Source organism: Chlamydotis macqueenii, chromosome 1, assembly GCF_036417535.1.
Source record: "Chlamydotis macqueenii isolate bChlMac1 chromosome 1, bChlMac1.mat, whole genome shotgun sequence".
NCBI classification, from domain to species: domain Eukaryota; kingdom Metazoa; phylum Chordata; class Aves; order Otidiformes; family Otididae; genus Chlamydotis; species Chlamydotis macqueenii.
Genome location: NC_141556.1, coordinates 45,732,287 through 45,745,136, shown reverse-complemented (window position 1 = coordinate 45,745,136; position 12,850 = coordinate 45,732,287). Strand labels below are relative to the sequence as shown.

Sequence of the window (12,850 nt, the reverse complement as noted above, 5' to 3'; positions counted from 1 at the left end):
CCAGAGCATCTTAAAGAGCAGGAAGCAATTAATCCATGACAAATACATTTAAATGAGCTATACATAGCAAATGCTTATTTATTTCTGGACATCAACATGTTAATTCTAGCTCTGGTAGTCCTTTCAATTTCTTTTATTTCCAACACCTACACAATTACTTAAGAAAAATATTTATTTTTTACATTAAGTTTTTATGCTAATTACGTGCTTACTTCAGAAAACGTGAAATCATCCACATTTATTTCTTCATAGTCATCCTCCACTTCATCACTTTTAACAGCTGCAAGAGCACTGGTCAGTCTCTTTCGCAAAAGAAAACCTTTCCAAAATGCCTAAACAAAAAATTTAAAGCATGTTATACAAAGCTATAGATCAAACCCAAATCCAGATTCTCCATGTTATCCCATTAGGAAGATAAAACATCTTAGCCCTTGGTTTAATAGCTCAATGATCTGTTTTTTGAACTTTATGTGACATTTAAAACTACAAGACAAATTAAATGCCAGCATATGTCTAAAGCTTAGAGTACTCAAGAGGCTCTCCACAAGTAAGCAGAAAGGAATCCTGCAACTCCCTCAACTACAAACCTGGGTCAACTAATTAATTATTTGACAATTCCTTCAGGGACTATTATAAACTGAAAGGAAAGGCTACATAAGAAAAAGCTGAGTGTCAACTTTCAAATTACTGAGAATAAAAATACACTTGTACTAAACGTCTTATCGTTTACAAGTACCAATTCTTGGAGACATCTCATGCAATTGACCTAGGTCAGTTACTCTTTCTTAACTATCTAAGATCTTTATTAAGAAAAAAAAAATACCTATAGGCATAATCATATCTAAGAAAAATGAGAACATTAGGAATTAAGTGCTAGAAAAAGAGGAAGGGTGTTAGGAACACATGCCAAGCTGTAGAATCAGATCCAGGAAAACACTTCAGAGATCAAAATTACATAGATGGAATTAAGAAAATTAAATTCAGGACAGCAGTTTTCCTCCAAATCCATGTTTGACATCATTAAAGCTCAATATGGCCTAAGCATTTAAAACACCATGCAAAAAATTGCCACTGTCTTCAGAGATGTAGTGTTGTCCACATTTAATGGCTTTGTGACGAAGGCACTAAAATAGGAAGGGTAAGTCTCATATTCTGGATTAATATTAACCTTACTAATTTTTAGGAAGTGATTGTCTAGCTGCATAAATTATTGAAAATGTTACTGTTTATACACACAATTCCTGATTATTATAAAAATTATTAAATGTATTAGAGCTGCTTTCTTATAATTTCATTGTTATTCTCCTACAGATCTTCATGCAGATAAAACATCCTGATATTGTTAAGTGATCAAATGAAAGCAAAATACAATTAGTTTTTACAAATGCAAGGGAGAAAAGCAATCCTAATGGTACATGCAGAAGGATAAACTGTAAGGGAGCTGTTAATACAGATCTATGAAAACACAAGGTCAGCGCTCAATCATGATCAAAAAGAAAAATTATATATTAGTAGTTTTTAAGAAACAATCAATACAGGGTCCATTTGCTTAAAAATGTGGAAAAACCCATAAACTCTGGCAACCTGGCAGGTAAACACTATATCTGGTCAGCAAACTGAACAGAGCCAAGGCATGGACTTAAATTCTTGCACATAGTAATCCATACCTGTTAGCTCAGTATCTACCATAGGACAGCCTAGGCCATGGTGTGTTCCCAATGGCAATATGGATGAAGCAATCCTGGTTTTGGGAAATGAAGAGAGAAGGAAAGAGATGGACAGGTAGGATAGAAGAGATGGGAAGAGTAGTTAGTTGTATAGATATCAGACATGATGTACCAGTCACGCAGCGTCTGGCAGTTTAAGAACATAGACATACCCCAGTCAGAACACAGGCACAAATTGTCTTAAACATAATATTAGAAGTCAGTCAAGCAAAATTAATTCAGTGAAATACTTGGTGAAAAAAGAAAATATTTTTATGCTTCTATAAAAGTTTTCGTAAAGAAGGCTCTCTTTTAGAAACACCAAGCTTATGAAGATTAAATAAAACAAAAAATGTTTAATTATGAAATTATTAATAAAATCATAAACAGAAATAGAGAGAAGATTAGAAGTACACAAAATTAGCAAGATTTTTTTCATATTAAATTTGCAAAATAAGTAAAGAGAATACCATAAACAAACCTGGATTACTGTGGCAGCTTCATGCCTCTTTCTCAAAGCTTCTGTAGACTGATGATTCTCTGTTTTGGTGCAGTCGGTTTTCCTCCTGCTGTGGTACTGCCGCCAAAGGGACTGGATCACTGATGCTGCCATATGTAGCCTCATAGAGAAATAAATACCTTTATGAATAGCATAGCCTTACCAGTACAACTGGATTATCATAGCTGCCAAACTATAACCATTAAATATAGCACTATGCATTGAGACAAATGGAAGGCTCTGCCATTAAACTGTTAAGAAATTACAATCCACATGTGACATATATGTTCAAAAACACTGGAGGATATTCACATCACATAACTTTGAAAACCAGATTATCTAAGAGGACTAATCTCCACTGGGCTTTGTTCCCTGTATATGCACTGGATAGGAAGAGTCTCCTTAAAGGAAAGATTAGGAGCAGAAGTGGTTTAACAATTACTGAACAAACTATTGGCAGGGTCCACTTAACTCCACAGTCCATATAAAAAAAAAAAAAAGAGAGTTAAATACTGAAAACTGCATGAGGCAAATATCTCAAATGGAGCAGACAGGAAAACCTGAGAAAGTGCAATTTCATCTTTTACCTACTTTTACTCTTCAATTTAACACTACCGACCACTGATTATATATGCACATTTTCTAATTTGCTCATTGTTTAACAGGCCCTGATTATAGATTATGTAGATTTGTTCAGTGATTGAGCTTTCTAAATATATGTTCAATTAATTTATACTGATGGAGAAAAAGTTTAATGGCAGCTCTTCATTATGACTTTACTACCTTGGAATCCTTTTCTCCATAACATTCTCATTTCAATTGGACAGTTGGCTTAAGAAAGGACACCTAAATTTCCCCCAATCTTTAAATATTTTCTTCCCTTGTGCGGTGCATGTATTTAAATAGAGAAGTACTTTCCACTAAAAAAGCACACTTCAGAGATTGTCAGATTTTTTTTTCCCTAAAATGTGTTTATTAAGTTTATCAGCCCCAAAATATGGGTTTTTTATAAGCTTTACATCAATAAAAAGCAGTAGCTGATTTAAAAAACAAGCAAACAAAAAACCGCTGTAATAGTTTGTATTCTGTGTTGAAGAGAACTGTCCAACAATAAACTTACAGAATGCATTGAAAACATTAACAAAAAAACTCTAACTGAACTATTTAAAAAAAGATTTTTCTGAAGCATTCATCTTCCTGTACTTTTACTTTCAACTTCCTAAGAGGCAGCGATGAATTCTATGAATTCAGATCTTCCTGAATAATAAATTTTATGTCAAATTATTAGTGTTTTAAGACCAGTAAGCATTACTGCCCATTTACCATCAGTCTAAACATTAGCATGAAGAAGCACACCTTCCATGCTTGCTCTTCATAGTGTTCTCAAGACATGTATTTTTGAAACTGAATTCTTACGAAATTGTAGCTGAACTTTTGTATCTTTAGGGCAAAAATTTCAGCTTCTGTTTTCCCAGACTCTACATCCAGAACCAGCAGCAAGTGCATTCCAAAGGGGTAACAAACCAGTCTATTTCATGCTGGAGAGTATTTGAGGGCACAGAACAAGTTGAACTGGACCCTCACCCCTGCCTCTACTTTTAAGAAGCGCGTAGAGGCATGTTGGAGGAGTACCAAGGGCAGGGCAGGCTGATAGCTCTTCAGTCATCACAACAGCAGGAGACTAGCCTAAGGTCAAGGGAGTAGGATGGCAGATTTAAGCAACTTTTCCCTCTTCTTTCTAAATTATAGTGACAGTAAACTCTACACAGAAGAATCTTGAATGTCTAATGAATAGTATAGCAAAAAAACCTTACATTAGTTTGTAGTTTAAACTGCTCTAACATTCCTGCAAACCATCCAGCATTTTCATCCCTAAGATTGTATGTGTCATTGAATTGGTGTCATAAATTTATTGCAAAAAAATAAAGAAAAGGTAGGACATCAAGAGAAAGTTTTCAAATTCTCTTACCATACAGTATTTTTAAATTGTTTTAAGTACATACATATCTATATTCTAATATATCAACTGATAGAATACCACAAAGGATCATTGTTAATATGGAAGTCTAGTGTGCATCACCTTGTCGTGGTTTTGTTAGTGAGGGGGGGCCTAAGGTGGTAGCTTCTGTAGGAAACTGCTAGAAGTCGCTCCCCTTTGTTCAGTGGACTTGGCCGGGCCTAGGGCGGACCTGCTGCTGGCCAAGGCTGAGCCAATTGGTAGCAGAATGTCCCGTGATAACGCCTCTGCGATAACGTATTTAAGAAGTGGAAAACAAAAAAAAAAATAAGAGGAGAGAAGATGTGAAGAAGCTGAGCGGGGGCAGAGGCGCAGAGGGGGAGGCGCAGGCCTCATGGGCCTTGCAGGCCTCACCCTCTGGCCTCTCGCCAGGCAGCCGACTGGGCCCAACTCAGTCCAGCCCGGCTGCAAGAAGTGGAGAGGAGATGAGAAGTGAATAAGATGTAAAAAAGATCCTGAGAGACATCTACCAGCCTGTTGTGAGGAACGGCTGCAGACGCCAAGGTCAGTTCAGAAGGAGGGGGAGGAGTAATGCGACTCCTGGCCAAGATTCCCCTGTAGCCTGTGGTGACGACCATGGTGGAGCAGGTTGTCCCCCTGCAGCCCATGGAGGTCCACGAAGGAGCAGAGATCCACTTGGAGCCCGTGAAGGACCCCACACTGGGGGAGATGGATGCCTGAAGGCAGCTGTGGCCCGTGGAGGGCCTGCTGGGACAGCTGTTCTAGAGGGACTGCACCCGTGGAAGAGATGATCCATGCCAGAGCAGTTCCACGAAGGACTGTGGCCCGTGGGAGGGACCCCACGATGGAGCAGGGGAGGAATGTGAGGAGTTCTTCCCCCGACCATGAAGCAGCAGCGTAAAACAACGTATGATGAACTGACTGCAACCCCCATTCCCTCTTCCCCCCGTGTGCCGCTCGGGGGGGGAAGGTAGTAGAGATAATGTTAAGCTTGGGAAGAGGGAGGGGTGGATGGAGGTTATCTTGTTCTCTGTCTCATTATCCTGCTGGTTTTAGTAATAAATGAGTAGTTTTCCCCAAGTCGAGTCTGTTTTGCCCGTGACGGTAACTTTAAAGATTTCTCCCTGTCCTTATCTCAAACCTCGAGCCGTTTTTCTTATATTTTCTCTCCCTGTTCTCTTGGAGGGTGGGGGGAGTGAGAGAGAGACTGCGTAGTCTGGTCCTGATCGGGGCTGAACTGCAACACACCTTAAAACAACTCTTTATTGTCTAATAAGCTTAAAAATATTGTTTTATTTCTACAAGTTCTGTGCCTCTGTTTTAAACAAGAAATCATCACTCTTATTGCCTATCCATATAATCTACTTGAAAGCAATCTGACATCCCTCTTACCTTTCTGTATCATTCTCAAAATTCTGAAGATCTCTTCCCATATCACTTGCTACTATCACTGACTGTTGCAACACAAGTTGGGCTGACGTGTTATTGTTGCCTTTGCTCTCCCCACTGTAATTAATACAAGATTCAGTGCTCTTCTGCTTCACTCTCTGATCTTCTTTATTTTCCTTTTTGTGCACAGGTATGGAGGAGTTAATGAATGTGGCCTGAATATGGCCAGTAGTAATCCATCTTTCTGAAGGATCGAACAAGACCTGTTTATTTTCTGTCACACCCATGATAAAGAGGTTATTTTCCTGTAGGCAGCCAGTGGATGTTTGCTTTAAATGATTTTGCAGTGCTTCTGGTCCATCTCTGTCAGTAACGTTTAGTTCACCGTACTCATGTGCATATCGATGTTTAACACTAAGTTTCATCAACTCCTTAAAATACCAATATTGTCCCTGTGCAGAATCAATAGAAGAGGCAATTCTGAAAAAAGAAAAAACATGTGTTTCAGACTGTAATAAGGCTTTTTAAAAAATATATTCCCTTTATTAGTTTCTAAACTACCTTGTATTTTCAAGTATCCTTACATTTTTCCATATTCTTACAGTGAATAGTAATTACTCAGAAAACCATTTTCAATATTTATAAACCTTAATTGCATTTTTATTTTTTTAGCATTATTTTAAAAATACTCATATACATTAGATTGCTTATTTTACCCTAACTTTTTTTTTTTTTTTTTAAAAAAAAAAAGGTTTCAATCTAGTTGAAATAGGCACTAGGGCATGCATTTCAGTATTAATTTTCTGTGTGGTTAGAGGCATATGAAGCTGAAAATTTTAGAGGATTTGAGGCAATTTTGTTATAAATCCTGTAATAGCCTTAATAATCCCATTTTATCTGGAAACTGTGAAAACTAATATAAAAATAACAGTAATTTTAAAATTTAGAATATAACTACAGCAATAAAATCCAAACTTAGATTCAAATCAACAAACCACAATGCCTGGAGAGAATTTAGGAAAACAGAAGCTTTTAGGTATAGATATTTTTATCAGAATAAGGGAAGGTGTTAGACTGAAGTGACATTAATCTATGAAATCTGTCTCTCATTAGGTCTTTGTCTTACACCATCTGAATTATGAGGATGAGTAAGAGCAAATATGAACTAATTGTTACAGGTTCAGAAGACTGACTGTATTTGGACAGTGTTTGTCCATTATATTAGATAGTAGGTACTTTTGGAATCACAAAAACATTTTCTTTTGATAGCATAGATAGATGCAGAGATATGTAAGCTGGCACTATTTTCAGAGGAGCACAAAGTCAATTTTAGGTCAGTAATCCAAGAGAAAAAGTAGAAATAATATCAATTCTCTTGGGAGTCTGGAAAAATCAGGTCCTAAGATTATAGTTTGCGTAACAGAATTTTCCTTCAAGTTAATTGTTCTTGAACGGTGAAGCTTTTATAATATCTTATTGTGAAAAGATTCTTTACCTATATAAATATTTTATCTAGTGAAGTTCAACTAATAATTTTTTAGATTTTTAAGAACATACAGTATCAGATCTTACAAGAGTAAAAGAAATTACAACTCTTCCTCTGCTAGTGCAACTTCAGAGCTATTGGACAAAATATGAATGGCTAAATTGGGAGCCAAATCCAAGCAGCCTAATTACACAACTCACTGTGCATTAGCTGTACATTTGGTTGCCCATTACATGACATTACTCCTACTCTTGCTAATTCCACAAATATGACAATTCCTAAAAACATTTAAACTAATGCATATATTTGCTTAAGGATCTAACAAATTCTAGCTGTCTCCTACTACACACTAAGAATAGTAATTTATTCAACACAAAATATGTAAAGCATTAGTTAAACACTTTAAATTAGTTAAAGTATTTAAGAAGATAAATTTCATACAAGATCATCACCAAAGTTCTACAAAACATATTATGGTAAGAAGACAAAAAAAAAAAAAAACGAAAAAAAAAAAACCCCAAAACTGATTCCCATTTTTTTTTCCTTTGGTTTCTTTTAGTTTTGTTTCATTGCTTGTTTGTTTATTTGAGAATTAAAGCATTGTGGAAAAACCCAGAATGCTTTATATATTGGGCAAAACAAACTTCTGTATGAAAAGGATAACCTGAGTATACTTGTTCATTCTCAAAAAACAGAAACAAATTAAAACAAAACACCGTAACAGTGAACAGAGTAGGACACTTATGCATCCTCTCCTTCAACAGATGCAGGGGCATCTCAACCAGCTTATTTCACCCTACAAATGCGGCAAGTGGAAATGGGATGGGAGGTTGAAGGCAATTGAAAATTCAGGCAGAGAGTAACTAGTAACTGTGCAGTCACAGGGATCATATTCTGCTTTTTTCACCGAGGCTGCTCTTGGGCAGCTTTTCCAAGCAGTGGTTGCAAAAGACAGCCTTCTCTCTGTGGGCATGCACCCTATCTCCCAGCTGACAGACTCACAACTACAGTCTAATCTTGTAGGATTTTTAGGCTGCCCTCTGTGTATCAGTGGCTTTCCTTTTAGGCAGTTAGATTAGTCTAAGTTTCAAGAAACTACAAAGGAACCTGTAGTGACATGTCAGAGAATTATGAGCAACGAAGTGGCTTGGTAACTGTATCTCTTGCAAAGGTGAAGCTCCAAAGCATAGACAACAAATATTAAGATGGAGCCTGAGTGCTAGGTGGCAGTCAGCTTGGTGGTTCCCTTAGGTAAACAGGGATTTCAGACAGCTCTGGAGAGAAAAAGAACTATTCAATAGGCTTGGGGTGGAGCTATTCTATCAGTGTACTGCAGCTTTCTCAGTGTCTCAAAAGGGCTGCATTCCTAATACCAGAGACATGCTCCTGAAGACCGCTTATTCAAACCACAGAAAGGAAGTTGCTATAATGGAAAATATGCAGGACTGATTTACCTCTTTAATGGAAAAAAAACATATACAAGGAAAGAGAGAAGACAAGTAAGAAATATGACAGCATTAAGACTTTTGATACCACAATATTTCCTTTTCAGTTAATGTAAATTGGTTCTTTGCCTTTCAGACCTTTTTTGGCATTATAGCTCAAGGGGTCTGGTCCCACTAACTTTTCTGGAATTGCTTCTTGGTTAAGATACAATCAAGGTTTTAAGCACAAACTGGCATCTAGACAAAACAAGAAATGGGATTATCCTGATGGAAGCATCAGCATCCATAGTGCCTGGCTGCACAGTATGTAATGAAATTCAGATGAATATGGCAGTCTTGCTACAGGAAAATTTTTACGGCTTCCAGCTTTGACCAGGACATCCCTCATGTTCAGTGGCTACCCACAGCTTTATTTTTATCTTAACAAGTGAAAGCAATTTATGCCATATGTAAATTTTAGCTCAGCCACAAAGGATGCACTGCTTTTGCAGTAGGAGAAAGGGATAATAAGCCAGAAGAGGAAGGGATGGGTCTTTCATAGCAATGTACAAACTTGCTAGAGCAGTAGCCCTGATAGTACCTAAAGATCAACAAGACAAACAAAATAGCTTTCTTAGCAAAAGATACCTCTCAAAAAATGCTAGGATTTTCCAGGGACTTTAATGAAAAATAAAAGCATTAGAATCAGATTTTAATCTATTTGGAAATTCAAGTCAGGTATTTATTAATGACTGCTACAACTTCAGTCCGAACATCAAGAGTATCCATCATTGTCATCTTGGTAAATTCAGACCAAACTCTGCTCAGTTTCCCATGCAGCATTTGGGGAAGGGAGAGTAGAGGTAGGGAGGAGCAAACCCCAACTGACATCACCTAAGAAGTATAAGGACCCAGGCACAGGCCGACTTAACAGATACGGAAAAGAGAAGGTTATTAATCCTTAAAGGCCTTTCAGCGGAGTTTAAATCAGCCAAAAGTTGCTAGGTGGCAGCTTAAGGTGGCAGTGAAACATTGCTTGCAGAGCTGAAACATTTTGTATAGAATTTCCTACTGTAATTGCATCTGCAATGACTGCTAGGTTATTCAAAGAGCATCATTTTGTCAGAATGAGCCAGTAAAAATTATATGGAAAAGTCAGCAAAAGAAACCTCTTGGAGGCCAAAGTGGACAAACAAGTGGATTCTAATTAACAATGGCAGTTTTCTCTCGGCCAGTGAAGCTAAATCATAAATAATATTCTACCCCTTTGTGTGCTATTTTGTGAGCTACTTAAAATTTTGCTTAATGACATGTTTTTCCTTTTGTGGTTCTACTGTGATTTTCATAATTCTGATACATGGAATATTCAACTAGTACACTCCAATTTTAAACTAAGCTTTTGTTTCTAATAGTGTGGTAAAATCTAATTTGTCTTTAGGGAAACTTCCATAAGCATAATTCTGATGTTCAGCTGCAGGTTACAAAAGTCCCTTACAAACACATAAAAGAGGTCACTGTTTACATATTCTCTCCTGCAATACCATTTGTGAAATTCCTGTCATCTTCACTGTATTACACATACAGTATTTATAAAGTTCAAGTTCCACTAGCCAGACATCTGTATATCTGATGACTGAAAGCAAATTATTGCAGCCAAGGTGCTGTATTATTTTTATATGATTACTCACTAGAAAACATCTAAACATTATGTGACAGAAAGTATTTATTAGAACAGAGAAATTTAATTTTAAAATATGTTTCATTCTTAAGCATGGCAAGAACAGTAAATTTTCAGGCAGAAACAGCACAGACAATTTAATTGGGTAGCAGTGGTGTATGAAACATGGATTAGGGAAGCAAGCAATGATTACTTTTGGCAGCTTACATACTTGAGGTCTCACCTACTGGGGCTCATAACTTAGTAAGATGTGAAACAGACAGAAGCTTGCTCTATTGTTGGCCTGTTCTTTAACAATGTCACATTAATTCAGTCAAAGTATTGCAGTATGTACATGTAAGAGCTATGCTATTAAGGCTTATATACAAACAAGTTGTTTAGAGTTCCTTTTATGAACTGCACTTTTCAATGGTTTTCAAATCATCCATAAATTGTACTTTTAGTCAAAATAAAGCATAGAGGGCTTTAACACACAATAAATTAATTTTAAGACCAAATTTGATACAAGATCCTTCAACCATGTCAAAGTTATCAATTTAAAAGACTGTGAACAAATTCTCAAAGCCTTAAAAAATTCACAGCCCTCCCCCTATCCCCACCCCCCTCAGCCCATACATTCAGGAGAGAGATTTACATAATTTCTTCTTCCCACTATTGTTCTTCTCAAACATCTGCAAGCTCTTTCAAACAAAACTTACATAGAATCATAGCAAAATTTTCAGTTGAAGGAACCTCAGAAGATTTCTAGTCCAACCTCCTGCTCCAAAGCTGGGTTAGCTCAGAGATCAGACCAGGTTGCTCAGAGCTTTATCCAGTCAAGTCTTGAAAATCTCCAAGAACTGAGACCGCATAGCCTCTCTGGGCAACTTGCTGCAATTCATCCCTGTCCTAACAGTGAAAAGGTTTTTCCTTATGTCTATTTGTACTGGGTCTGGCTGGATGGAGTTAATTCTTATAGCTGCCCATATGGTGCTGTTTTAGATTTGTGACTGAAACTGTATTGATAAAACATTAATGTTTTGCTGAACAGTACTTGGACAGAGTCAAGGCCTTCTCTGCCCCACTCAGCAAGTAGGCTGAGAGTGGGCAGGAGGCTGGGAAGTGACACAGCCGAGACAGCTGATCTCAACTGACCAACACTATATTCCACGCCATATAACATCATGTTCAGCACTAAAACTTGGGGGGAGTCTTTCCAAGCTGGCCATTGCTCAGAAAGTGGTTGGGCATCATTCTACTGGTGGGAGTTGGCGAGTGATTGCTTTGCATCACTTGGTTACTTACTTTTTTTTTTCCTTCTTCCTCTCTTTCCTTCACTTAAACTGTCTTTATCTCAATCCATTGTTTTTTCTTGCTTCTAGTCTTCTGATTCTCTCTCCTATCCTGCTGGTGGGGTGAGTGGTGAGCAAGGAGCTGGTGTGTGCTTAGTTAGTGGCTGGAATCAACTCACCACACCAGACTGAACCTCTCTTGTTTCAGCTTAGGTCCTTGTTGCCCATCCTCCTGTCATGCATCACTGCAAACAGCCTGTCTCTGTCTTCTTAAGCATATGCTTGAAGCCCCTTAGGGGCCATCTTAGGGGCCATGCACAAAACTTGTTCCAGTTTATCAATGTCTTAATTTATGCATTGATGACCGAAAATACAGGGCACAGTATTCTAGATGTGAGCTAATAAGGGCTGAAGAGAGGGAAATAGTAACATCTCTCAACCTACTGGCTATGTTCCGGCAGATACAGCCCAGGATGTTCTTAACTTTCTTTGGAACCAGGGCAAACTGCTGGCTCACATTCAGTTTCTTATTTACCCAGATCCAAAGGTCCCTTCCAGCAGAGGTATTTCTCAGCCAGCCAGTCCTAGCTTGTATTGTTGCAAGGGGTCACTCCTTCCAAGGTAAATAACTTTACATTAAGCTCCTGTTGGCCCATCTCCCCAGCTTGCCTAGGTCCTTCTGAATGGTAGCCCTGCCCTCAGGCATGTAAACAGTTTCCTCCAAATTGCTGTTATCTGCAAGCGTGGTAAGTGGGCACTCCCTCTCCTCCTCTAGGTCTTTGATAAAGATGTTAGAAGGACAAGTCAGCCTCCAAAAAGTAGCATGAGTCGTTATCTGGATGGTCTGAGCCAGACTACCCAACATTCTGTCTGTCCATTCATGCAGACCATGGTTAAATAAACCATTAGGTTTGTGAATATCATCTTTCCCTCCCATTTTTACTGTCTTGCAGAAATGTATGTGAAAGTTAGGTCCTTAGATTCTACTACAGCTCTCTCACGAGTCATATTCTAATTACAGATTGGCATTTTTCTGCAAAGTATACTGATGAAACAGGTCCTAAATCTCAGACATAAGAAAATTTTCTCTACCATAAAGGATGAGGATTACTTTTTTTTGGCCTCTCCTTTTTCCCTTTTAAGGAAAAAAAAAAAAGGAAAGAACACCATTTCAAAATGGTAAATAGATTAGGAAGTATCAGCTTCCCACCTGCAAACCATAAGACAAAAATCAAGAAGTGGAGAAGACATATCCTGAGCATTTAATGGAGAAACATAGGAGTTGTAGGAGCCACCTAGACATCACATCTGTCACAGAAAACTCCACTATATAATTTCCCCCAAACTACTTTCAACCTAATCCTTAATATGAACCTCTTTTCAAATAAATCTGTTTTGTGAGCTGTGAAGATTTTATTG

At 37.8% G+C, this 12,850-nt stretch overlaps 1 protein-coding gene across 2 annotated transcripts in view; it reads right to left on the bottom strand.

Moving 5' to 3' along the window:
- The window catches only part of LRRIQ1 (leucine rich repeats and IQ motif containing 1), a 111,947-nt gene that overhangs the window by 68,649 nt on the left and 30,448 nt on the right, over positions 1-12,850 (bottom strand). For both annotated transcript variants that reach the window (XM_086740056.1, XM_086740057.1), the window contains exons 15-17: positions 5,576-6,052; positions 2,188-2,326; positions 213-332 (exon numbers count right to left, since the gene is read on the bottom strand). In XM_086740056.1, the coding sequence (XP_086596182.1) occupies positions 213-332; positions 2,188-2,326; positions 5,576-6,052 (736 nt within the window). The remainder of the gene's footprint in view (positions 1-212; positions 333-2,187; positions 2,327-5,575; positions 6,053-12,850) is intronic.